General features: G+C 39.5%; 1 protein-coding gene across 1 annotated transcript in view; it reads right to left on the minus strand.

Annotated features, from left to right (window-relative positions):
• LOC150087615 (complement factor B-like) overlaps positions 1-5,883 on the minus strand; it is a 286,583-nt gene extending 280,700 nt beyond the window's left edge. The window contains exon 1 of the mRNA XM_090369826.1: positions 5,779-5,883. Within this exon, the coding sequence (XP_090225952.1) occupies positions 5,779-5,845 (67 nt within the window). The 5' untranslated portion in view covers positions 5,846-5,883. The remainder of the gene's footprint in view (positions 1-5,778) is intronic.
• Between the last annotated feature and the right edge of the window lie 20,843 nt (positions 5,884-26,726).

The raw sequence follows: 26,726 nt of genomic DNA on the forward strand, positions 1-26,726 counted from the left end.
CTAAGCTATTTATCTCTCTAAAAGGTCATTTTTATAATGGAAATTGCACTAAACTTTCATGATTATCATGTTTCCGTTATAAAAATCAATTTTGAATGCCTTTGTAATATTTTTCTAAAGCACGTTTCTGGAGATCACGACCATAAAACAACAAAAACAATTTGCACTTTCCGGTTCATTGGGCTTTTCTGTTACTGCAAGCAATTATAAATGGGTAGTAAACTCGATAATACCGATAACTGCAATTATGTGGGTATTTAAGCTATTATGGTGAAATGTGTTCCCCTTCACTAAAATCGTCAATCATATAAAAAACAAATTTTCAGAAACTTCATTCCTATTTACATATTACAATGATGAAGGGAAAGCGACCAACGAAAAGTGCAAATAGTGCCAGGAACCGAAACAAGATTGTTTCGTTTCCTGGCACTACTTGCACACATCTTAGCCAAAAGGCCGAGAAGCGATGCACTACTTGCACAAAACAAACAAAGTATTTTTGTTTACTGCAGCCTCCAGGTTTTCCCCTATTGCCGCAATGATTCTTGTAGGTTTTTTTAAGCCGGCGAGTGTGTGTATGGGGAGGTTTTTGTTTGAGTGTTTGTTTTGTTGAGTGTTGTATGCCGGCACCTGGAGACTTTGCAGCCAGGAGGCAAGAACAGATATATCTTGCGTCCTGACTCCCGTCCCTAGCCACGTGGAGGCGCTCCAGGGAGTCTGGTTATCACAAAAGGAGGTTCTTGACTGCTTGTATATGTTTATACAATAATATTAAAATAGAGATAAATATAGCAATAAAAGAGTAAATCATCAAGTGTGGATAGAGTTGGTTTAGTTGAGTGGGGATCAATTAATGGAGTGAATGTTTCTAGTGTGTTTTACATACAATATGGTAATAATTTAAAATAAGTTAAGTTTCGTCAGGAGATTAAAACATAGCGTGTGGATGAATTTAGATTTAGTTAAGGGGAGCAGAAAAGTAGTGGGTGTTTCTAGTGAGTTTAGCATGTTCAATGTTTAGGTTGTCCAATGATCTATACCAAATATTGGCCCTTGTAGGGGCCCATCCTGCCAGAAGAGGGCACGGCGTAACAATCAATTCCATGCACCTGCGGCAGCCACGACGGAGCCGCGGCGACAGACACAAACCAGTGCACCACAACCGCGGCACCCCCGGAGCCACAGCAAACCTGAACAAAAGTGAACACTTCTAAGTTAGTAATTACTACAATTTTACAGTTGACAATATAAATACTTGGCAAAACAGCCACTGTCGCAACAACACTACGGCCGAAGACACAACCAGTGTCCTTAACCACAGCGCTACCGCAACAGCAACTTAACAGTTCTAAGGTAGTTAAGAATATCTTATAATTATCATAGCTATACAGTTCACAGTATCTTTGCTCGTCCTACAGGGTTTAATTTCATCTTGAGGGGAAGCACCGCATTCAAGACACACATTCTTGCAGGGCTCAATCCTGTCCTAGAGTGTGTGGAGATGAGTTCATTGTGTGTTTTGCGAGTAGAAGGACGGACAAGCCAGTGTGGCAGGGTAGTTAACGGGAAACATGATTATTGCCAGTGGCTTCGACCCAGTCCTGTAGGGCTATAACCAAGTGAAATTCTCGATTGCTCAGCTTCTCGTAGATCTCGGTCCTGTCCTATGAAGGTAGGGTCCTCACTAATAAATAAAAAAAAAAAAAAAAAAAAAACGCACATACTGAAGACACTATGTGGCCTATGACATCGACCCAGTTCTTTAGGGCATGTTCAGTGTTAGTCACTAATTTCAAGGAAGCTACATCACAGTTATGTGTGCTCCGCTGCTCCTAAGCTGTGGGATGTCTTGTTCTTGAGTCCTTACTTTTGCTTCTTATTCAGTTCAGTATAATTGTGCTTCCGTTCTGCGTTACTTCCTATTTTCTTGTTCTGTTGAGTCCCTTCCACTTCATTCCTTCTTTTCATTTTCCCATTTACCTACTGTCTCTCTGTGCTTCCTGCTGGAGGGCCGCCCTTCGCCTGAATAATTTTCCTGCAAAAGCTGAAAGAAGTTTGAGCGATTCTGCCCCAGCTATCAGTTGTGGGAATTCTCCAGCGTTAGTTACGTTAGTCCCCAATAGCAGGGGATGTCTCAGATCTGTGTAGAGGTAACAGTCAAGTATGAGGTGTTTCACTGTTTCTTCTTCGCCGCATTGACAAAGGGGGGAGAGAGTTAGGCCTAATTTGTGGAGTTTGGAGTTGAGACTACCATGTCCTGTGATTAGAAAAGTAGTATGCATGCTTGGTGTCCACCAGTTCCTGGATTTGTCTCGCAGATATATTTGTGGGAAGAAGGTGAAGGTGTCTCTTCCCTTAGTTGTTGTTTGCCAGATATCCTGCCATTTTGTGCCTATGTCCCTATAAATTCTTGCTTTGTTTTCTTTTATACTTTGGTTGGTGTCGTTGGCAATTCCTCCCAGCGTAGCCTGTATGCCTAGCCGTTGGTTGTGTGCCAGGTAGTGGTAGATTACATCAAAGTATACGGGTGGTCTCCCGCACAGTACCTGGAGGGCCTCAGTAGAAATTGTCCTGCATGCTCTGCAGGTTGCCAGGAGAAAGACTCTTTGTGACTGCAATAAGTATTTTTTGCAAGCCGAGTTCAGTGCTCTGTAACCCCAGGGCCCCGGCTCCATAGCAGACAATGGGAATGTACAAGCAGGAGTAGTATAGGCTTAGTGTGGAGGATTTAATTCCCCATATGGCTTTTGTGATGTTAATGAGCCATCCTGCTATTTTCCTGATTGATTTGACGATATGCCTGATGTGTGGCAGAAAGGATAGCTTGTCATCTATCCAGATGCCCAGGTATTTATGCTGACGCACTAGTTCAATTCTTTGACCTTCTAATTTAATATTTGGTGGTCTATTGAGGTCGAGGTGGCCTTTGAGAAGGATTTGCTTGGTCTTTGGTATTGATATTATCAACTTATGAGTATTGCTCCATGTGTAAAGTTCCTGCAGGATTGTGTTTGTTTTATCCTCGAGTTCCTTGCGTGAGTTTCCTGGGATTACCAGGGCGAGATCGTCCGCGTATGCGATGGGTATAATCTCTCCATGTGGTAGATTTAGCCACCCGTCCAGCACCATATTCCAGCACAGGGGTCCCAGGACTGAACCCTGCGGGCATCCTCTTGTTATCTTTCGCATAACTGAGCAACAGCCCGAGGAGACTACTGCGCGCCGGTCTTGAAAGTAACTGTCCATAAGCTTGTGGATTGGAGCTGATACCCCAGCCTCTCGGAACCTCGCAAGGGCACTCGGCCACCATAGTGTATCGAATGCCCCTTTGAAGTCCACGAAGAGGCCGAGGACATATTTGTGGTTATAATTTTTAATTGTTGTTAGCATAAGGTTAATTGCATCTGTGGTGCACTTGTGTGGAGTGAAGCCTAGTTGCCCGTTTGAATTTAGTTCCTTTGAGTTATAGTAGTTTCTGAGTCTTTGGGCCAGGAGTTTTTCCAGCACTTTCCCAAGGAAGGGTAACAGTGCTATTGGTCGATATGACGTGGCCTGGTTTGTCGGTTTTTCTGGGGACTTTAATATAATTTTCAGGTTGGCTGTTTTCCAAGCTGTAGGGAAGGTGCCAGCTACAAGACAGGAGTTATAAAGGTTTCTCAGCATATCTGGGCAGGTTTTCCATACCCTTTTTATTATGGAGACCTCAATCAGGTCTATTCCAGGGCTTTTACCATCCTTTAAAGATGTGATCGCAGCTTCTATTTCCTGTTCTGTAAACGGTGCCTCTTCTGCCACTGCAGTATATGTCAGGTGCTGAATCCTAATGTTTGTCTGTTCCAGGTTTTCTGGTACAGTTATATCTTGGTATATAATTTCATCTAATATGGTGTCCATAGTTGCACTCCAGGAGAGTGTTTCCGTTGTGTCAGGCTTTACTATTGATGCTAATGGGGTTGTTGGATGTAGCTTATTGATAAGTAGTTTGTACGGTAAGCCCCAAGGATCTTTTCCCAGTGTTCTTTGAATTAGTCTGTCCCATGCTAGTTTTTTCTCCTTTTGAATGTTATTGAAATAATTGTTCCTAGCTGTTTTGTACGTTTCATATAGAGTGGCCAGTTCCGCTTGATTGATACTTGCACAAGATTGATTTAAAAATGAAGATAAATTATTAAGAAGTACGAAGCAGGACAAAGTTTGTCATCTTTTACGAGAAAATTAGGTCTCGCTGCTTCAACAGTGAATACTATTTTAAAGGACAGTTCGCGTATAAAAGGCATGTCAAAGGATCAACACACTTAAGAACAACAGTGATCACAAAACAGCGTTCAGGTACTATATCGGAGATGGAACAGCTGTTAATAATATGGATGGAAAACCAGATTCAGAAGAAAGTGCTCCTTAGTCTAATGACCATTCAAGCAAAAGCAACGAGTATTTATAAAGATATTAAGGATAATTATGGCGAACCCCAACCCAAGTTCGTGGCAAGCCACGGGTGGTTTAACAGGTTGAAGCATCGCGCTGGTTTCAACAACGTTAAAGTATGTGGTGAAGTTGCCAGTGCCGATTCTGCAGCTGCAGAGAAATTTTGTAATGTGTTGGACAATTATTGATGAAGGCGGCTAATGAACGCAGCAAATTTTTAACGTTGACGAGACTGCTCTGTATTGGAAAAAAATTCCGGATCGAACATACATTGCCAAAGAGGAAAATACAATGCCAGGTTACAAGGTGTCAAAAGCAAGGGCCACGCTCTTGCTTGGAGCTAATGCAATAGGAGATTACAGATTAATACCACTGCTTGTGTACCATTCTGGAAATGCTTGTGCATTTAAAGGCATCCATCAATAAAGCCACACTACCCGTGCATTTCCGATAGAACCAGAGAGCATGGATAACAATATCTCTCTTTGAGGATTGGTTTAAATGCTGCTTCATTCCCGAGGTTGAAAAATATTGTAAAGACAATGACGTTCCTTTCAAGATTTTGCTTCTATTAGACAATGCTCCTGGACATCCTAAATGCATCTATATGATTTCAATTCGAACATGAGAGTCAATTTTCTACCGCCAAACACGACTTTACTCATCCAGCGTATGGATTAGGGTGTTATTTCGAATTCAAAAGCATACTATTTACGCACAACATTTGCTCGAGCATTGTCTGCAGTGGACGGTGAGAAAAATTTTATGTTAAGAGACTTTTGGAAATCTTACAATATTTACCACGCCATCTTAACAATAATAAGGCCTAGGCGGAAATTACTAAAAGTTGTTTAAAGCCATAGCAGAAAATTCCTGTTGTCGCTTTAAGACTAAAAGGTGCAATTCTGGTCCAATGTACCAAGCCAAAAAGAAAATAAATAATAAAATTAAAATTAGGATTTATTTTCAGTTTTTACAATTTATTTTTATTTTTAGGTTGTCCTGATACATAAGAGTAGAGTCACACCTTACCATGTTTAGCCTTAAGGAACAGAAACGTGGTTGGCAAAATTAGTGTTACCTTTATTTATTTATTTTTATTATTATTTTTTTATTTTCAGAATTCTTAATGAGATTACAACTTTTATCGGCGTCCTGAAATAAGAATTTCCGGTGGAATTTCCGGTGTATAATACCATGGAATACAAAGTGGATTTAAATTCATAACAGAAAAATCTCGCGCGGTCCAATGAAGGAACTCTACCAGGATTTAATTTATTCTATTATTTCTTTTTTGAGTGATAAATATTTAGGGCAGCTCCGCAAAAGTAGAATACATTTAAACACACTTACCTGCAGGAGAGGAATGACAGCTGTTCAAGCAGGCAAAGAGGATAAAAACAATCTCCTTTAGCATCATGGGCGGATTATCGTTATGATGCTATGCTGAAAAGAGACGAGGTAAAGAATTACCATTCCATTAATGCGTACCCACGGGTGGATCCAGGTTTTGTGAGGCCTGAAGCTTATACAGTTTTTGGAGCCCTCTTAAAGAAAAAGAATACAAAATTAGGTACGAAAGTGCATATCTATATAGAATGAAGGAAAAAAAAAAACTATTATATTAGGCCACCGAATATTTAAATTCATCTGCCGTGCTGTGTGTGTCTTATGTCTGTTAATTTCGTGCGTTCTATGGTCGATTTCCCTGTTTTGCTGTAAGAAAACCCACAGTTTCTGGGAGGGGGGGGGGGGAAACAGTGCTATCTACACCTGAGACCGACTAACTCAGCCATGGAGTGAAACAAGCCCATTAAAGTTTCTCGCGTCATCGACGGGATTCGAACTCGGGCCTTTTCAACCCAGTGTGGAGAGGACGGTGACAATACCACTGTACCCGCGCAGACTTTAGAATGAGAAAAGAAATAACAACAAATTATAAATTTAAAAAAGCTGACAAATACCACAAACATCACAAAATCCTTCTCCACTACCCACATACTTTCACCTAGCGCCATAGGATATGTTCATATTGCGATACGACCTCTGGCCCTCCACCTTCGTCTCACGTCGTCGGGTGAGTCAGCACAATGGACAACAGGAGTATTCCTGTAAGCGAGCGTTTCGCAAAGGGGTCCGCCCCTGGAGGTTCCTAGACCAGTTCCAGGGGTTCCCGGCCTCTGGAACTGGTCAAATTATTCGTTCTGTGTATAGCAAATTGATGATAAATAAAGTTATTATTATATATTTATGAAGAATAAGAATATGAATAAAGTTAAGTTGTTTTTAACCTTAAACTTTGAATTTTCTTTTCAGAAAACCCAGTGTTCATAGATATATATACACACGCACAGAAACATATATATGGGTCCGCAAACTTTCGATTTTTAAAAGGGTCCATAGATCTCAGTAAAGGAAACCACTGATATAAGCCGTTCCTACATAGTGTTTTGTGGAAGGCGCCACCGGTGGTTTCCCACATCTGCACCATAGTACTCTGTGAAGGATTTACAGAATCTCTGTAAAAGCCAGAAAAAGTGTAGTGTCTGGTTTGTGACAGAGTTGTGCTGTGCTGTGGTCTGTTGTTCTGTCTCTGGCTGCTTAGCCGCAAGGCCCCTAAGGGAACCCCACGTTGCCCGCCACCACCACTGGGAGGTGAGCCAGGCTGCCCATTATACTCTGGCTGGCCTCCGCCAGGGTTGCCTGAGCTTCCTGACGGAGACCAAGAAAAAAAAAAAAAATAAAAAATATATATATATATATATAAAATAAAAATAAATTAATAAAATAAGTAAAAAAGTAATAGATTAAAAAAAAAAAAAAAAAAAGGGGAGAGAGAGAGGGGCATAGAAGAATAGAGGAATTGAGGGGAATGAATTTGGGTGGGTTGACAGTGGAGAATAAATCCACCCTAATTGGGCGAAGTATAGGAAAGAGTGTGGGTTTAAAAAGTCACAGGGGACAGGTGCCCCTGTGTAATTGTCAATGGCATAGTGCCTGTAGATCCCGCACTGAGGTCAGTGCCAGCAATCCCGCACCTAGAACGGTGCCAGCAGTATATCCTACCCATTTCGGGTTTGCGATGACTTAAATCCCGCACTCCAAGGACTGCCAGCATCCCGCACCTTGGATGGTGCCTGCAATAGATCCTACCCTATTAGGGTTTGCATGATTATGTCTGCGTTTTTCGGGGGAATAGAGAGTTATCCCACGCCGGTCCGGTTTAGTTCTTGGGCTCTGAGTTCCGCAATCTTAGCTCGCCTAAGAGCAAATGTTTCCTGCGCGTAGGTGGTTAATGCCTTATAGGTATGTTCCTCGAGTAGCAGAGTGGATTCTTGATTACGAGGGTTTCTCTGTATCGTGGTGAGGAATTTAAGCCTAATGTTGTCGTAGCTGGGGCACTCATACATGAGGTGCCCCCAGGACTCCTCTTCGCCGCAGTGGCAACGTGGATCATTCTCGATTCCCATGGCGGTCAGTTTTTGTTGGAAGGATCCATGGCCGGTGATGATAAAGGTCACATGGAGGCCAGGCGAAAACCAGGGTGGAGGTTCTGGGTGAGTTGAGCTTATGGATGGAAGGAATCGTTTTGTGATGGCCCCTTTTGTTGTAGTGTCCCAGTCATGTTGCCATATCTCTTGTAGATGTTGGGTTATCCGTTGTCTTTCCTGCCTGGTGCCGTTTGTGGTGTCAAGTTGAAAATTTAGCAGTTGAGTTGGAACTCCCTTCCTTAAGTGATAAAAAAGCCCTCTTCTAACCACTTCTAAGTATAGTGGCTGACATCCAGTTAATACCTGCAGAGCAGGGGTGCTGACGGTGCGGCACGCCCTGCAAATTGAAAGGAGCACTGGATTGAATCCAGCTTACGTTTATTTCTTGCTAGGATGGCTTTTCGGTACCCGAACCAAATATTATATAACAGATAGAGGCACCATAACACACAATTGGCACGTATGCCGCTTGGTATATCAGAGTAAGAGCTTTGTGCTTCAGCCCCCAGTCTGCCCTGCTGACTCACCTTATCATAGCACTGTACCTTTGAATTTTGTTGGCTAGATACTTTAGGTGGTGGTGGAAGGTAAGCCCCGAGTCTAAGAAGATACCTAGGAGCTTGACTTCAGTGTGCAGCCGTATGGGCATAAAGTTTAATTTTATTGTAGGTGGTCTTGTGATTTGTAGCCTGCCTTTAAGGAGTATGGACTTTGTTTTCTCTCCTGAAATGGTAAGGTTGTGCAGGGCTGCCCAGTTCTGAAGTTTTACCAGTGCTCCATTTGCCATTTTCTCCAGGTTCGTCCTGGTGTTAGCACATACCAAAAGGACAAGATCATCCGCAAAGACCAAGGACTCAACACCTCCCAGGTACATGCCCAGGAACTCATCCAGGACAATAGACCAGAGGAAAGGGCCAAGCACAGAGCCCTGCGGACAGCCTCGATCGATGTACCTAGTCACTGTCTGGAATCTGTTGGTAACTTGGACTTTTCTACCAGTTAAATATGACCTTAAACTGTTGTATAGATTGTTGGAAACATTTGTTTGCCGAAGCCTCCGAAAAACACTGGGCCACCATAGTCGATCAAAGGCGCCAGCGAAGTCTACCATGATTGCAAGGGAGTATTTAAAGGCTGTGTGAGTTGCTTGAGTGATTAAACTGTTAATGGCATCTTCTCTGCTACTACCTACTTTGAATCCAAATTGCTTGTCACTTGGAAGTTTTTGTTCTTCATATCTGGCGGTTAAGCGAAATAGGAGTAGGCGTTCTTGTAGCTTGGCCATTACAGAGAGCAAGGCAATCGGGCGGTAGGAGGTTGGAATTTGTGGTGGCTTGTCGGGATTTTTCAATATAAATTTCAGGGTTGCCACCGGGACGGCTAGAAATATTATATACGGAAGTGACTGCGAACCACATAAATGCCGTATATCCCACAAACCCGAACGAAATGTATCGCCAACTCAACTTCCCCTTAGCCGTTTTCCCAAAAATACTCGCGGCTACTCCAATAGCATCCGAGATGAGAGGAAGTCAGAGTGAAAAGCGACAACAGTCTGAACCGATTGTGGTTAAAATATCTCACTTTTGCAAATTTTACAAAAACATATGGCCACGTGAACACATTGCAAGGGCGCCCTCCCAGGGCCTTGCAATGAGGCCTGTGCAAGTGAAGGCCTTGAAGCTTAAGCTTCACGGTAAATTCACCACTGTGCGTACCCTTAATTGTCAATTAAGGATTTTCACTAATTCTGGTCTCGTCAGAAAAAAACATTTTGCCCGAAGTCAAGCGATTCTAAGTGAACACTTCCCCAGTAAACAAAGTGGGTACATTACTATCCGCTCTTCTTATTTCTTCATTGCTCCAACCTTTTTGGCAACACAGACATCATTTTTTGCACAGATGACATGAATGAACTCTTTTAGCCTTGAATGAACTCTTTTACCCCTCTAAGAACCAAATAAATAACTCAGAAATCTGGTTGATGTTCGTTAATTTTGCTCTAAAAGTAAATCCTCAATTATTGATTCACTTGCAATATGGTACTTTCTGACTTCGCATTGCGGAGGAACTGCGATGACCCACTCTGCCCCTGCTCACTGGCTGCTAAGGGGCTTGTCAGAGTAGGAATGATGCCCGGCATTAATACAAGAAATTCTTCTGCTGGTGAAACGGAGAAATATTTTTGTTGAAAGATATGGAAGACTACATGATGTATTACAGGCTACACAAAGTGACATACCGGATTCAAATTTCTTTTGTACATCTGGATGGTAGTCGATTTTTAATTTATTTTAGAATAACTGCTTTCAAGGCTTTGAAAGAACGTTATCCAAAAAAATTATACTAACTACTTATACCCCGTACACCAAAATAAAATTATTTATTATTGAAAATTTTTAAATTATAAGACGACACCTCGTACCTTTTTAGTAGAACTGCAATTCTCTCGACACTCAATTGCGGATGAATGTATTATTATATGAACCCACCCCAAGTGTTCATATGGGGTGGGTTCATATAATAATACATTCATCCGCGATTGAGTGTCAAGAGAATTACAGTCCTACTAAAAAGGTATGAGGTGTCGTCTTATAATTTAAGATGATAATAATAGGAGTTATTGGGCTTCAATGCTCTTTTGATTCTAATTATTGAGAAATACGTTATTGTAGACTATAAAATAATTTTTTATAGTCTACAATTAGTGGTATACGCTGAGAATAAATAACAGTAGTCTTCTCCATTGGTAAAGTGTTATTTATTCGAGGTAGTACAATACCATGTCAACTCGTTGTGAAGGCATCCACAATATGAGAAATAACCAAAACGATGCCAATTTAATTAATTTAACTACTTTGGTAGATGGCTACGTTAAAATGATGCTTTTGCACTAACCTACATGTTAAATTAAATTGTTTATTGTTTGCATGAGTCCCCTAGAATTTCAACAAAAACACACTGAATTCACTGCGTATCTCCCTTCTCCAATGGGAGAAGAGAGCGACCAACCTCGTGCACGTGCTTCCCTGTCTAACATTTGATGTTCCATTGTAACGTTTGTTGTATATTAATGAATATTGTACGTTTGTAAATACAGTAGTTTAGTATTTTGTAAATATTTTAAATATTTGTATAGCTTGTAAATATTTTAGTCCTGCTCTTTCGGATGCAACAATATTCCTCATGCATTATGGGAACCCAAAAAAAAGGTCTTTTCCTAAGTGACCTATGTGAACGCAGGTAAATAATTACATAGTGATATTTATTCGACCTTGAGAATTCCGCCCACTACAAATGCACAGGTAAATAATTACGCAGGTCATTTTCTGATTAGATATCGATCATAGTGATCAGAGGGGGATCGAAGGGTGACACGAGTAATTACAGACCAGTTAGTTTAACTTCTGTTCCGGGTAAAATAATGGAATCACTGGTTAAAGATGCATTGCAGGATCATCTAGACATGATTGCAGCAATAATTCAGACACAGCATGGATTTGTTAAGGGAAAGTCTTGTCTGACAAATTTGATAGGATATTATGATGTGGTTACAAAGGAACTGGATGCAAAAAATGATTTTGATATCATATATTTGGATTTCAGGAAAGCTTTTGACACTGTTGCGCATGGAAGTAAAGTAAAGTGCAGCCATTATCAACCCACTGCAGGATGGAAGCCTCCTCAACAATTCATGCTGGGGTAAAATGGACCATAATCTGCCACGCTGGTCCATTGCGGGTTGGCAGATCGACCGTATTCAGCAGTCTAATAATCGGAGACCAAAACTTCATCAACAATCTTTTTACCAGATTTAATTCACTACATCCCCAGATTAAAATACGTACACCTTAGAACTAGAAACTAATAACGCAATTAATTTTCTTAACTTAACCATATATAATCAAAATAACAGGCTAAAAACGAAAATCTATAGGAAAAAATCAAATACAGGCAAATATCTACATTTTCTTTCACACCATCCACTTAGTCTAAAAAAATCGGTTCGCTACAACCAAGTTTTTAATGCTTTTAAATACTGCCAATCACAGGATGATTTAGTTCTTGAGCTAAAATATCTTACTGAAAAATTCACAGCTAGAAAATATCCCATCAAACTAATCCAACAAATTATTTCAACTGTTAAAGGTAAGATTAGTAATTGAAATGTTTCTAATAACTCAGTTATAAAAATATTCAACACGTCCAACATTCGCGTTGTCCTTCCTTACCATTACCAGATCGCTAGACAATTATGTCAAATCTTTACTAATACTGATATTTCTATATTTTTTTCTACTCCTAATAAATTAGGAACCCGTTTTAACAAATATAAAGATACCCGCATACATGACACTGAGGCCATAGTGTCATAGTTTATTTAATCAAATGTCAACCCAATTGTAATGCATGTTACATCGGGAGCACTACCAATAAATTTGGTTTATCCACCATCAAAAACACACGCGCCTACTACTACGTTAATAGTTTCTGGACACACAAGGAAATACTGAACTGTCTCAGCATGTACACACTCATAACCACAACCTCTCAGTTGATGCCGCAATAACCATAACCAAATTAAATTCAAACTATAAACCCCTCCTATACGAAACCGTCATAATAGAATGGTACCGTCTCAACACCGATCTTGACGTCTTAAACACAAAACTTCCGGCTTCCTTGTCTTCCATTTGGAATCTCATGCAAGTTAAATTACCATGGGTCCAACAAAACATTTCGGGTATTTAAGATCCACAGTAACCTTCTGCCCTTCATTTTAACGCCAACTGAAGATGACTCTAACGAAAGTCCGTCGTCCACGACCATTGGCCTTATTCTTTTTTTAATTTTAAGGTATTTTATTTATACAGAATTGTAATTGCCAACTAGAGGGTGATGCAGTGCACTTCCCCTCCTCTGGGCAAAGTTTTTAAAATTACGCTTTCTTAATCACGATTCTTAACTTCTCATTTTAGTTTCAATCAGAGATTTCCCACACCACTGTTTCATAATTCATGCAACCATAACGGATTATTGAGGTGAGTGGCGTTGACTATAAGTACATATTCTTTGTCACAAACTTCGGCATTTTAAGCTTTTGCTAACTCAAATTACGATCTTCAACATGTGTAAGCAACTTATTAGAATTAGCATTAGTAGAGCCATATGATGCAAGAAAGCAAGCTTATACAGCATCAGCCAAAAAAAAAAAAAAAATCCCTTCCCCTTTCACTGATCCATTCGTTCCAAATGTTTCTCTAGTTCTGCCTTGAATTTATTTTATCTATCAACTTCCACATCCACAGATAGAACTTTGTTCCAGCAATCAACTACCCGCTGGCTAAAGGCAAATTTCCTCAAATCTATTCTACAACTGTCTTTCCTCAGTTTGAATCTATGCCCCCTTATGTGTGTAGTCTCAGCAAGTGGAAGAATGCCATTAACATTTAGCTTACTCAATCCATTCAAGACTTTAAACACCTCAATCAGATCGCCTCGCAGGTGCCTAGTCTCCAGAAGCTGCAATTTGCAGAACTTAAGCCTTTCTTCTTAAGAGCACCCCTTTGTTCTCATCACTAGTCTTGTTGCCCTTCACTGCACTCATTCTAGCAACTCTACATCCTTCCTTAAATTAGGCTTCCATACCTATACACAGTACTCAAGGTGTGGCCTGACCATTGTCTTATACAAGGGGATAATTACCGCCTTATCCCTGCTCGCAAAATTCTTGTATATCATTGACAATACCCCATGACCTACTCTGGCAGCCTGTCTGCACTGCTCAGAAAACTTCATATCTGCCTGCACAATTACCCCCAGGTCTCTTTCATTCTCCACTATTTGAGGGTAACACCACACATAGTTGGTACCTTTCTCTGGGGTTACTGCTACCCATATGCAGTACTTTGCATTTGTCAAGGTTAAACTTCAGTTGCCACTTCTCAGCCCATCTGCCAAACTTTTCCAGATCCTGTTGCAGCAGCATACAGTCAGTACTGTTATTAACAACCCTGCCAACCTTTGTATCAAATACAAACTTTGACACTAAGCCTGATATACCTTCATCAGTATCATTGATAAATATACAAAACAACAGTGGGGACAACACCGATCCCTTGGGGGCTCCACTAATAACATTATTTCACGTAGAGCAGTATCCATTGATTACCACTCTCTGTCCTCTAGCGCTCAACCATCCTTTTATCCATTGTAGCAACTTTCCCTTAATGCCATACCTCTCCAATTTGTACAATAATGTTCCATGCGCAACAGTGTCAAAAGCTTTCCTGAAATCCAAGTAACAAAATTATTTTTTGCATCTAGTTCCTTTGTGACCACGTCACAGTATCCAACCAAATTGGTCAGACAAGTCTTCCCCTTAACAAACGCATGATGTGTCTGAACTGTTACTGCTGTCTTTGTCTAGACATCCTGCAATGCGTCTTTAATCAGTGACTCCATTATTTTTCGTGGAACAGAAGTCAAACTAACAGGTCTGTAATTACTTTTGCCACTCTTTGTAAATTGGAGATACATTATCGTTGAGCTTAATTCGATACATAAGTTCTGGAGCATATGTTCGTGTCATGTCGAGTATCACTCGACAAGAGAGCACAAAAGGTTAACCGCAACATAATATTCTATGTAATGAAACTGTTATCTTTTATAATGTGAAGTTTCTTGTATTTTTTGTTTATTTTGGAATTGTAAATGGAATGATCAGTTGACATATGTAAATATTGTCATTGTGGTTTAGGGAACAGAATAATAAGGATGTACGTTTTTATAATTAGATAAATATATAAATTAAAAAAATAATAAGTTTAAGTAACTGAAACTCAAATTACATGGCACTCCTGGAATGTTATTGCGGCACCCAGGTTGAAAACCACTGGTGTAGGCTGATAATGAAGCTGGAGATCTGAAAACAAGCCAATCAGGATATGCACCATTCTTCTCTTGAACAGCCTTAGCACATTTATTGGAAAACCAAGGTTTGTACAAAGGACGAGATTCTAAGGTGGAGTGGTGAATGATGGATTCCATCCCTACAAGAATAATTTCACTGACACGATGTGAACAAACGTTGACATCAGAAGATTTGAATCAGAAATCCGACCAAGGATAAGATGACAAGAAATCCCATTTGGCATTTTCTTTTATTCCTGTAATGCCACTCGTGATATGAGAATTGTCACGATAAAAACGCTTCATTGGAGAAGAGACCAGCACCAAGTTGTGATCTGAAGTGCTGTTGGAACTGTGGGGTTGTTTTATTTATTATATTTCTTTATTTATATATTTTTATCTCCACCGTTATTTTGGAACCTCAATATGGTAGTTTTAAAATTACAAAAAAAAACAAAAAAAAACTGGTTCCTCACCTCCTCTAAGGTCCCACTTAAGACATCTGACCACAATTTTTTTTTAGAAGACTCTCAGGTAATGAGAATATTCTTAAATTTTCCCCTTCTAGAGTTTAATAATACTCCACGGTAGCAGTGTGTTTCTCTCTCTTCATTAATGACGCAAAGTTCTAAAACAAAACATGACAGTTAACACCACTCATGATGCCACTCAACATTAACGGACTGAAATTTCATTTACGTAGGTCAAAAAATTATTAAATACATCAAAAAAGAATTTCGAATAATACATTCTTTGTCCCACCCATTATATATATATAATAATTGTATCATATATACATAATATTTCCTTTTGTTCCCTTTTTTCTTTTATAAATTTGTAAACGGTATATACACTGGTGTTCAAAGAAAGCGCATCACCTCGGAATTTCACACTTCTAACCATTTATTGCGATGGGATATTACATTAATGACCAACATCACAAATAGAAATATAAACAAAAGATATTTATTAATAGTTAAGGCAAAGCTAAGTAATATTTGACAGGTGCTCTCAAAATATTCCAAAATGAGCATTTTCAACCAACATACAACAGTTTTGATAAAAACACGACGAGAATTATGCTGAACTGTTATCAGAATTTGCTTCAGTTTATCAATTTAAATGGAAAACAAAATGAAAAGGTGCAAAGTAATATTTAGTTGAACCGCCCACCTCTGGCCCTGATGACAGCAGCACACCGTCGAGGCATTGACAACATCAATTTCTGAAAATAATCAACTGACAGTTCGTGGTTCCAAACTCCAATTATGAAGTTCACGAAGGGTCTTTGGTTTCTCTCTGGCAACTGCAGATTCCACACGATACAGTTCTCTATAGGATTCAGGTCCGGGCTGTTTCCTGGCCGGCTAAGAGTTTTAATGGACCGTTCTTCCAACCATTTTTTTTCTTTTTTAAACTGCAGGTGATTGAAATGCACCCCCATATCATTTGGTTGGTAGGGAATTTCACTGTAGACACCATACAGTCTGGATGGCATTCTTCACCACGTCTCGTTTGTCCCTCATCAGAGCCATGCAGGTTGAATTTCTTCTCATCCGAGAAAATAACTGACTTCCACTTCTCGGAAGTGAGTCCATTTGACATACTTCTTACACCAAATTAATCGGGTGTGAGGAGAGGCTTCTTCTTGGGACGACAAGTCCATTTTTGAAGAGAAGTCTTCTGACTGTTACTGCACTTGCTACCACTCCTGTATGTTCTTTCCATTCTCTTTTCAGCTCAGACGAAGAAGCTTTACAGTTTTTAAGGCATAAGCACTTCAAAACGTGGTCCTGTTTTGGCGTAGAGACTCGTTTGCGTCAGGTTCCTTTTTTCCTATCAGCAGAACCAGTATTCTTGAGTTTGGAAAGATATCTACTCACTGTCGACTGATTACAAAACATTCTGTACGCAATATAACGGTAGGAACATCCTTCCTCACATAAAGCAAAAACAAAGCACTCTTTCTTCATGGCGTCAACTGCACGTAAGTCGCCATCCTGACACAAGCAATGAATGACTGCAACTCTCTTGCAGAGAGTGCTTATATAGCTGAAGGTAACAGCTGATGCAATATTACGTCATCACCTACGCGTGTCAATCTTATCTGATGCAATCTGTAAGAAATATTGCCATATACTTACGTTATTCGGACGGCAATTACAATTTTAAGGGGTGATGCACTTTCTTTGAACACCAGTGTATGTATCCTAAGGCAGCTCAGTAATACAACATTCCAAAACAACTCTTTTTATAAAATTATCTCAACATTATTGTATAAAACCCTCAAGCGGAAAACATACATAATCTTACTTCTTTCTTTCACATATCTTTACATCACAGACAAAAACTCATTCTCACTCTCTCGCTCCGTTATATTTCAGTTCCCTGCAAATCATACTATCTTTAGATCCAGCCTTATTCTATCAGTCCTACAAATGTATCAATTCTCAAATGTAATCTATAAAACATACGTTAACTTTCTTTTCTTCTGTGTGTAGGGATTCCCAGCTCCTGACCTTTACTTGCTCCTTCCTCTTTCATACTCTTGCCTGCACCTAAAATGGACTCCCTTGGAAGTTGTTTCCCCCTTTGGAAAGTCTCTGACTGCATAAACGAATACGGTATGCCCTCTCTGATGTCCTCTCTTGGCTTGTAGTCAATCTCGGCCTGGCGCTTGTATTCATATAACCTGATGATATCCACTTTATTGAACAACTCTTCCACTGCCCAGTGCAACCTAGACATTTTCCGACAGAATCTTTGCAGTACTTTTCTTAAATTAAAAAAAAACATAGCTCCAACGTCTCAGAGTTCTGATCTCCCGCATTATTCAGATATTCTTTAGCGCTCCACCTTCCTCGTGATCGGTCCTACTCCTCCAAAAAAAAAAAAAAAAAAAAAAAAATCTTTCAATTCCTACATAACTGTAACTGTCTTTCACGAAGTCTCCCCAAACTCATCTTTTTACTACCCCTACTTTTCTCTTAAGACTTTCCGAATTTCACCAAACCTTTTTTCCAACTGCCCTTTTCCTCTCTCACCCCATTCTCCTCTTTTCTTCTTTCCACCAATCACTTTTTCTTCAAAAATGTTCCTCTTCTCTCTCATTCGCACCTGTCCTTTTTTCTTTGTTTAGGCTATAAACTGTTTGGTCCACACACTGGCCAAACCCTTTGTGGGGGGTGTTATTTAGTAGAGAATAGATGGCTAGATTCTGGGGGGATAATACTTTTTTCTTTTATATTTATTGTTATTTATTTCTTTAATAATAAATCACGTTATCCTTCCAGACCCACCTCTTTTAACTTTGTATTTCTCAATTAAATTTCCCCCTTAATTTACCACCCTCCACGTTAACACCTGACTTGTATACTGCACAGAAGATCACAGATTCTGGGGGAATAATAGTTCATGTATGTCTCCTCTGGACTGGCTGAGTATTCAGAATGACTCAATACTACACATGATAAACATATACAAATTTGTTTATTTCACAGTATATACATAAAAGAATGGTATCATACAACATCAATTGGTATAATGTTAATAACTGGCATTATATGTGTGTTAAGATGTAAAATTAATAGCAAATGATATAATATGTCTCTTCGTGTCTTTCTGCTTTTTCTCCTTCTTGTTTTGGTTACATCTCATAACATTATTTTTACTTTCTAACAGTTAAATTTCCCAACTGGAATTACCTCAGTGGGCTTAACACCTCTATGGATATTGTCCTAGATTTATAAATCCCCGCTATAATCTTTCATTAATTTATCCCTTCCAAAATAATTCAATCTTAATATCTTGTAACGTTTCAAGTACATAGAACACCTTTACTTCTTAACTTAGAACATACCAGTCTCAAGTACATATATCTAAATCTTCCTTGCTTTAACTTATCCTTGAGATGAAGTACATACATCTATGAACCCTTTTCTTCCTTTTATACTAATCAATACCAAATCTACTATCAACTAAATAAACATTTTTCTAAAGTCCTCTTCAAATCTACTATCAACTAAATAAACATTTTTCTAAAGTCCTTCTCTTCAAATCTAGCTTAAAATTATTATCTCGTACTTACATATTAACTTAGGGAATCACTCCTTACACTACCTTTTCTCAGTTCAGGTGCGACTCATCATCGACAGCATAGGGCATCATCAGGCTCCAACTGGAAGTATTCATCGGCAAAGGAACTGCTGCTCTTCTACAGGGATTCTCCTACGTTCAGGAACTCGCTCTTCTTTCCATACGGCTATTAAATAAGTTGCTCCGGCCTGCTTTTTGGGCGTCTGATCAGTTCGACGAAACTGGGAAGCATAATAGGATTATCAGGACTCTTCTTACTGCTTTATTAAGAAGCCTGGCTATGTAGCTCTTCCTTATCGTTCTATGGTGAGGCTTTTCGATCCTTTTTACTCAGCTCCAGCATAGGTGTTTCCATCTTTCAAGGATTATCTCCTTCCTATTTCAACAACTCTTAAACAGCATCTCCCACAACTCATTACTCTGGCCGCTACTTTCTGGCGATTCTCCCGGCACTTCTCGGGATTTCTTTCCAGCCGCACATCACTCAGGCATCTCCACGGGAACTCTCCAAACTTCCACACTGCTAAAAACTCACAACTCTCCCAAGAAAACTCTCCTCTTCCCTCTCTTGCATCTGCCTTTTGTTTCAGCCGCTCATTCTATTTTAATCCAATCGTCGTTCGTTCTCCATCATCTCATTATTCTCATTCGCTCTCTCCCACTTCTTCCGTTTTTTCTTGGCCCTCCCTCTCCTGGGGTAACTTCCTGTTTACGAAATTTTCATCAACTTCGATGAACTACAGGGCGTCTAGAAATTTCTAGATATTTCCTTGTGATCATTCCCGATTCACTTACCGCCATTAGTCCACTCTGTTTCTTCTCTACCGCTCCTTGAAATTAGTAAGTGCTCAAGGAGTCGGTCTGTTTCAAATAGCGGCAGCCATTTCTACATAGTGTATATCGCATCCAGGGTTTTCTTCACCCTCCTAGTTCTTAAAATCTTCCTCTCCACAAGGGGGAGTCGGTTCCCTTGTTCTTTCTTCCAAAGAGCTGCTCACTTTCTGTTTATGCGACCATGAACTGGCCTTGCGGTGCTCCCTTTGTACTAGTGTTCCAGTGCTCCCATTGTCTTGTGTACCGTCCTGCTACCCCCCGTTGTTACGTTAATCCTCCCCTACTTGACTGTATGGTACAGAGCGATCGAAATCTGGTTGAAAATCATCCTATGTAAATAATATTATTTACTATTTACATCTTTTTTTTCTTGTTATGTTATAATATTTATAACATAACATTCGCTAGGATAAGTGTAAGAATTTTGTTCTTACACCTTCTTCCCATGGAGTACGGAAAATTTGTTGTGTTTTGCTAAATAGTGCCAGCTGAGATGTTTCCCTCGGCGGCCACTAGCAAACATTTCCTTTACCTTTTCAGTTCCACTCTTTAGCAGAAGTATCCGCCCTACATTATGGATCATATTAGGGTCAGTCTCTTGATTCCTTTTTCTCCAGTCTGAGCGGTAGCACAGTGGTATGGTCACCGTCTTCCCCACACCGGGTGGAAAAGGCCCGGGTTTGAATCCCGTCGATGACGCGGGGAACTTTAATGGGCTTTTTGTTTTCGCTCAGTGGCTGAGTTAGTCGGTCTCAGGCGTAGTAGCAATGTTTTTTCACCCAGAAACGTGTTTTTCGTAGAAAAACAAGCAAATCGACCAGAGAACACATGCAATTTACAGGAAAAATACATATATGGGTAGATGTAATCAACTACGGGTGGCTCTAATATAATAATAATAATATTTCTTTCCCCAAACTCATATTATCAACCATTACAATAGTTTCGAGCCATCTCATCTTCGGGTAACGCAGCCATCTCTCTCTCTAATTCTCTCTCTCTCTCTCTCTCTCTCTCTCACACACATTATTCTTTAATTATTCTGTTTGCGTTCGTTTCGCATCCTTCCTGTTTTCATATAGACCAGCTTTTCATTACTGCGCTTTAACTACACTTAACTTCAAATAGCAACTCGCCGGAATTGTTGACAAAGAACATATTTGCCTCCCAGCCACTGTTTCATATCTTCAATCTCCCAAAAATTAAATTTGTAAGATTAAGTGCCTAAGCTTACAGTGCCTAGGGAACTCTCACATCGCCTGTACAGTACTTAGAGGGTGGGTGGGGGGGGATTCGTAAGAAAAAGATCAAGTGTGTTGGCTGTGTGGTTGGTAAGGATTGTCTGATATTCTGGTGGGTAAATGAACAATCTGTGCGAGGTCATTAGTAATTGCAAAGGCCTCAACATCTCAACTAACTGGGTCCATATGAATAGAAAGTGGAAGCCAGCTGGAGTTGTGAACATTAAAATCACCAAGGAAAATTATCTCACTGTTAGGAAAGTTGGATGGAGAAAGTAAAGTTTCAAAGAGAGGAAGTGAAACAGTTCCAAGTGATTAGTGGAATCTGAAGTCTTGAAAAGAGTAGGAAAAAAACGTGAATTGTTGAGCTTAGTGAAGAGAAGGAAAACTGAGACACATGCTTAGAAATGTGAAATATAAATTGCCTCAAGTAACAACAGAGGGGAATTAGAGAGAAAGAGAGGAGTGGGGGGGAAGGAAACTTTCTTGGCTGAAAAACATCTGCAACTGGACTGGTAGATCAGCCGAGGATCTCTTTCATAACGCCCAAGATAGAGAGAAGTACAGTGTGGTGATCGCCACGGTGGCAACCTCCAATAAGAGACGGCATCAAAAGAAGAAGAGTAGAAGTGGGAAAATGATAGACGCAAGAGATGAATTTGATAGAATATGGTACAGAGATTTTAAGCCAGAGAAGATTAAAAAGAGGAGATTTCAAATTACTAAGTCTCTAACAGGGAATATCAGAACAGACATATGAGCAATTACCACCTTTGAAGCGAAAGAAATCTTACAGGGGATAATTCGGGAAATTGAGATAATCAGTAGTCGAATCAACCAATAACTGGAAAATATTTTTTTGTAATACGAATAGGTAGACTAGAACGCAGGAAGCTACTATTAATGATGTCACCAACAGACTGTCAGATTTTAAGGGGGGTAAAGAGAATATTATTATTCATATGGGGACTAATGACATTAAGCATATGTTATCTGACGATTTGTTAGACAAATATAGGACCATGCTGAGGAAATGCTGCGAGTTCGGTCATAGTGTCTATGGGTCTGCAATTCTGCCCAGGCACGATAGGAGGGATTATATACAGAAAGCCTTGTGGATGAACTGAAGACCTGAAGGACTCTATAAGGCTTCAGGGGAAAATTTCTATCAGCTTGGACCGCATTTGTAGGTAGAAGAATTGTTTTGTAGAGACGGGATAAACAAAGGTGGTGCAAGGGTTTTTGCCAGTATTACTGAGGATACCTTAAAGGTTCAGGGAAACTGCTAGTTTGAGGGAGACAAGGGTGATATAGATGCGCGTTTATCTGATATTGGTAAAAGTAACAATTGCACATACCTCAAGAGTTCTTGTTTGTTACCGCAACAGAACATATTAGCAAGATGTTCCGAGGGCAGAAACGTTTCAAATGAGTGGGTAGCAAATGCCAGGGAAGAGAGCTTAAATAACTTTGAGGGGTGTGTCAGGGTAGTTAATAGAAGAACACCAGTCTTAATTGTTTATACTGCGGTGTCAGTCAATAAAAGGAGTGAAATCGAACTGCTGGTTAAAGCAAGTAACGCTCACATAGTAGGATTTACAGAAACGTGGTGTCACCTGGAGATTGGGCATCAGGGCCGAACGAAAGTATTGCGCGCCACGGACAGCAAGTTTTTCGGTGCCCTTTACTAAGGATATAGATATTTTTTTGCCTCAATGTTCTTCTGTTTTTTTGCGACCCTTAAAGAATGTTGCCCCGGGCAAGGGCCCTGATAGTCCGTGCCTTAATCCGGCACTGTTGGGAATGATGACTTTCAGTACGATATGTGTAATGTATTTAGGAAGGAGAGACATATAGAAGGATGTTGTTGTTGTTGTGGTATTTTCTGGCGCAAAAGCTACTTAGGCCATATTGAGCCTGCAAAATTCATTGAGCAGATAGGAGTGGTAGGGTCATGCTTCTTATCAAAATCCACGAAAATCCGCACCAACTCGCACCGTCGCACGAAATCCGCGACGAAAGCTTTCCCAGTTCAGACGTTTCGCATGCTAACATAGAATCTGTATGCAAGTAAGAAAATGTGGGGAGGGAGGATATGTTGTATGAAATAATGAAATTTTTGGATATGGCGTACATGGCAAGGATATTTCAGGAATTCTTCAGGCCTTTCATTGATTAGAATCAACGTGGTTTCTGCAGTGGCAAGTCAGTAGCCACAAATTTGCTTCCTTTCTGGAAATACACCTCTGAAGTTTTTGATAACCACCTACAAGTTGATGCAGTCTACACAGATTTCTCTAAGGCATTTGATAAAGTTCCGCACCAACAACTTCTGGAAAAACTTAAGCTATATGGTATCCGTGACTCTTTGCTCTCATGGCTATACAGCTATATTACGCATCGTTCCTTGAGCGTTATCATCAATCAAGTGAACTCAGAGTGTTTTATACTACTAAGTGGAGTACCACAAGGCTCCCCCGTAGGTCCTCTTCTTTTCATTGTTTTCATAAATGATCTTCCTTCTTTCATCTACACCTCCCTCCAATGTTCAAGTTTCTCTCTATGCAGGTGATCTTAAGATCTACTCAGCAGTGAAGGAGATTACCGATTCTCAACAGCTTCAATGTGCTCTCGATAAATTCTCTCTCTGGCTATCTCTGAACGGATTGTCTGCTAACCCCTCGAAGTGCAAAGTAATCTCTTTCTCATCCTACAGATCTCCACAACTACTAAATTCGGAGTACACTATAACTCTGTGATCATCGAAAGATGTGACCAAGTTAGCGACTTGGAGATTCTCTTCTCCAGCAGGGCTAAATTTGATGCGCATGTCCTTAAAATCACCAGCAAAGGATTCAAAACATTGGGATTTATCAAACAGAACGCCTACAAGTTCAAAAACTACAGATATGCTGTCATCCTTTATAAAACTATAGTTCTTCCAATCCTTGAATTCAGTTCACCCATCTGGAACCCTCATACGAAAACTTTAATTAACAAATTGAAGCGGTCCAAAAAATTTTTGTCCGTTACCTTACATACCGCAATCCTCTATTCTATCACTCAGTGTATTATGAATTGCTGTGTGATTACTTTCATATGAGGCCTCCGTGCACTAGAAGAGTTAGTGCTGACATCGCCCTTCTAGCTAAAGTAATCACTGGAACTTATGAAGCATCTGATCTCCTTAGTAAAATAAACTTCAATGCTCCTTGTAGACAAGTTAGGAACCTTACTCTGTTACGCCTTGACTCAGCCACCACGGACTTTATGAAGTTCAGTCCAATGAACAGAATCAGCAAATGACTCTCTCATTGACTTCTTTGACAACTCCCAATAACTGATGAACTCCATCCACAAGTTTGCCTCTTCTCTTAAACTGCAAAGTGACTAGCTCTCATCTAATTATTGTAGTTTATTATTATTATGTGTTTTATTATTTTTCTATTCTCTAACTGATTAATTATTACTTGTTTTTCCGGTAACTTAACTTAACTTAACTTAACTTAATGCAATCCTCTTTTGTACATATGATTTTAATATTTGAATCTATATCAATCTTTATCTTCTTGATATGTGTAATGTATTTAGGAAGGAGAGACATATAGAAGGATGTTGTTGTTGTTGTGGTATTTTCTGGCGCAAAAGCTACTTAGGCCATATTGAGCCATATTAGGCCATATTAGGCCATATTAGGCCAATTTTATAAAACTTATTATTGTTATTGCGTTCATTGTTCTGATCTCAGATACACTCTCAATGGTTACCTGTTGTGTATCTTGTTATTAATAAAAATAAAATAAAATAAAAATATATACCCATCTCCTTGACATAACATGCCCTCGACAATGCCCAACGCATTCCCACTACTCCGACTCCTATCCTTCGGTCCTTTGGGCTATCTAGCGGCTGGCCCACGTACACCGTTTTAGAGCCCTACCCTCGAAATGTAAGAAAGTTTGAATCTTGCCATGATGTCCATCATAATCTCAAAATACATCAATCATACTGCATGGTGGACGAGAGTTTGCTGTAGCTTTCTACAGGAGACTAAACATAGGTTCCAATTAGAGGCTCTTCAAGCCTCTAATTGGAACCTATGAGCAAAGTGGTGGTACTGCACTGCTTGATGAGTGTCATCTACCACCTAGGCATGCTTGGAAACACAGAGGGGCGGCATTTTTTTCGTGTGATGTGGGCGCACGCCCAGTGCTCTAGTCGTACAATTAGCAGAAGGTATATTCTGTGGATGTTACGTATGCAAAGAGTATACTTGCTTATTAATCGAATTCCAGAGGGTATACGGCATATACCCTCTGGTATTCGTATACCCGTGTATATATATAAATTAGAATGATAAATAAATAAAAATAATGCCAGCAGCATGGCAAGACGAAAATAGTCAAAATTAAACATAACGATCAAACCAACAGGGAGGGAAGAGAAGGGTAACAAGAGTAAAAATATTGGAGCAGAAACTCTCCGAGGCAAGGATATACCAGTGGTGCCCTTCAGAGGGGGTGCAGTTAAATTTCTATTTAATTGGCATCCAAAATTTAATTGGTTATTATTTTATTATCTTTGCGTGTAGATTTTCTAAATTATCTTGGAGAGTTTCTGCTACAATATTTTTACTCGTGTTATCCTTCTCTTCTCTCCTTGTTGGTTTGATCGTTGTTTAATTTTGACTAAGTGTCACTCGAATATCAGTTCGATCAACATTTTAGACTACTATAAATATGCCAGGGTAGCAAGCAGAGCTTGGCATATTTGAGAGAATATCTGCGACAGACTCATTTATTCTGGATTGGTTTACTGTATATTGAAACATTTCATTTGAAAAACTGACCTTTCGAGTCCGAGCTCTAACTACTTAAAATAGAATGTTCACCCTTAAGGAAAATCCTAGATCTGACATGTGATACAACTTTGTTAACTAATGAAATCTGATCATATTAGCTAGTTTTAACTAAAATGTGGTGTTTTTTTTTTTTTTTTTTTTTAAATTGTAGCTAATTGCCTCAAGTTTTCTCCAAATATTAAAAGCGTTGGCTGTTTTGCGATATAAACCGTAGTATTGAACGTATTGCTGGAAATTGCGGAGGAACCTGCTAAAGAGTAAACAATACTGTATTATGTTTACCTAAACTGACGCACTGAATAATTTAATTAATGCATTAATTTAACTTTAGGAGGTATTCTTTAATAGAAGTTTTTTAATATTTCGATCACAAATTATGACTACATATCTTCATTTCGTCATTATCCTTTATTTTCATTTTGATTTGTGATATTTTTATTTTATTTCTATTAGTTTTTGATTCTCTATTGGTGTCGCCGAGATTTAACCAAAATTGTAAATATGATACTCTTAGCCTACATAAGAAATAGGACAAGGGCCATGGAATAACCAAACCAATAAAGAATAGATAAATAATCTCGCTTTAAATAAAATTTTATAAAACGAAATCAGTAACTGAGAAAAAACTGACTTCCATATAGGTGAAAGGAAAGTATATAGGGAAAACTTGAAGAACCGTACCTTTCCCAAGTTTGTCGGCTGAAGATTCAATCCAAAACGTAGAAGGAAAAGCAAAACAAGTATGTCTTCCTCATTGCACAGCGAATTGCATTTGTGATTACGAGAAAAAGATGGACATCTGTCATCATTTCACTTACCAAACAGTTCTAAGAAACAGCTTCTCCTTTTTGTAGTTCCCCGAGTTCG

The sequence above is a fragment of the Mastigoproctus giganteus genome, chromosome 3 (assembly GCF_048544385.1).
Source record: "Mastigoproctus giganteus isolate SK-2022 chromosome 3, ASM4854438v1, whole genome shotgun sequence".
In the NCBI taxonomy this organism is placed as follows: domain Eukaryota; kingdom Metazoa; phylum Arthropoda; class Arachnida; order Uropygi; family Thelyphonidae; genus Mastigoproctus; species Mastigoproctus giganteus.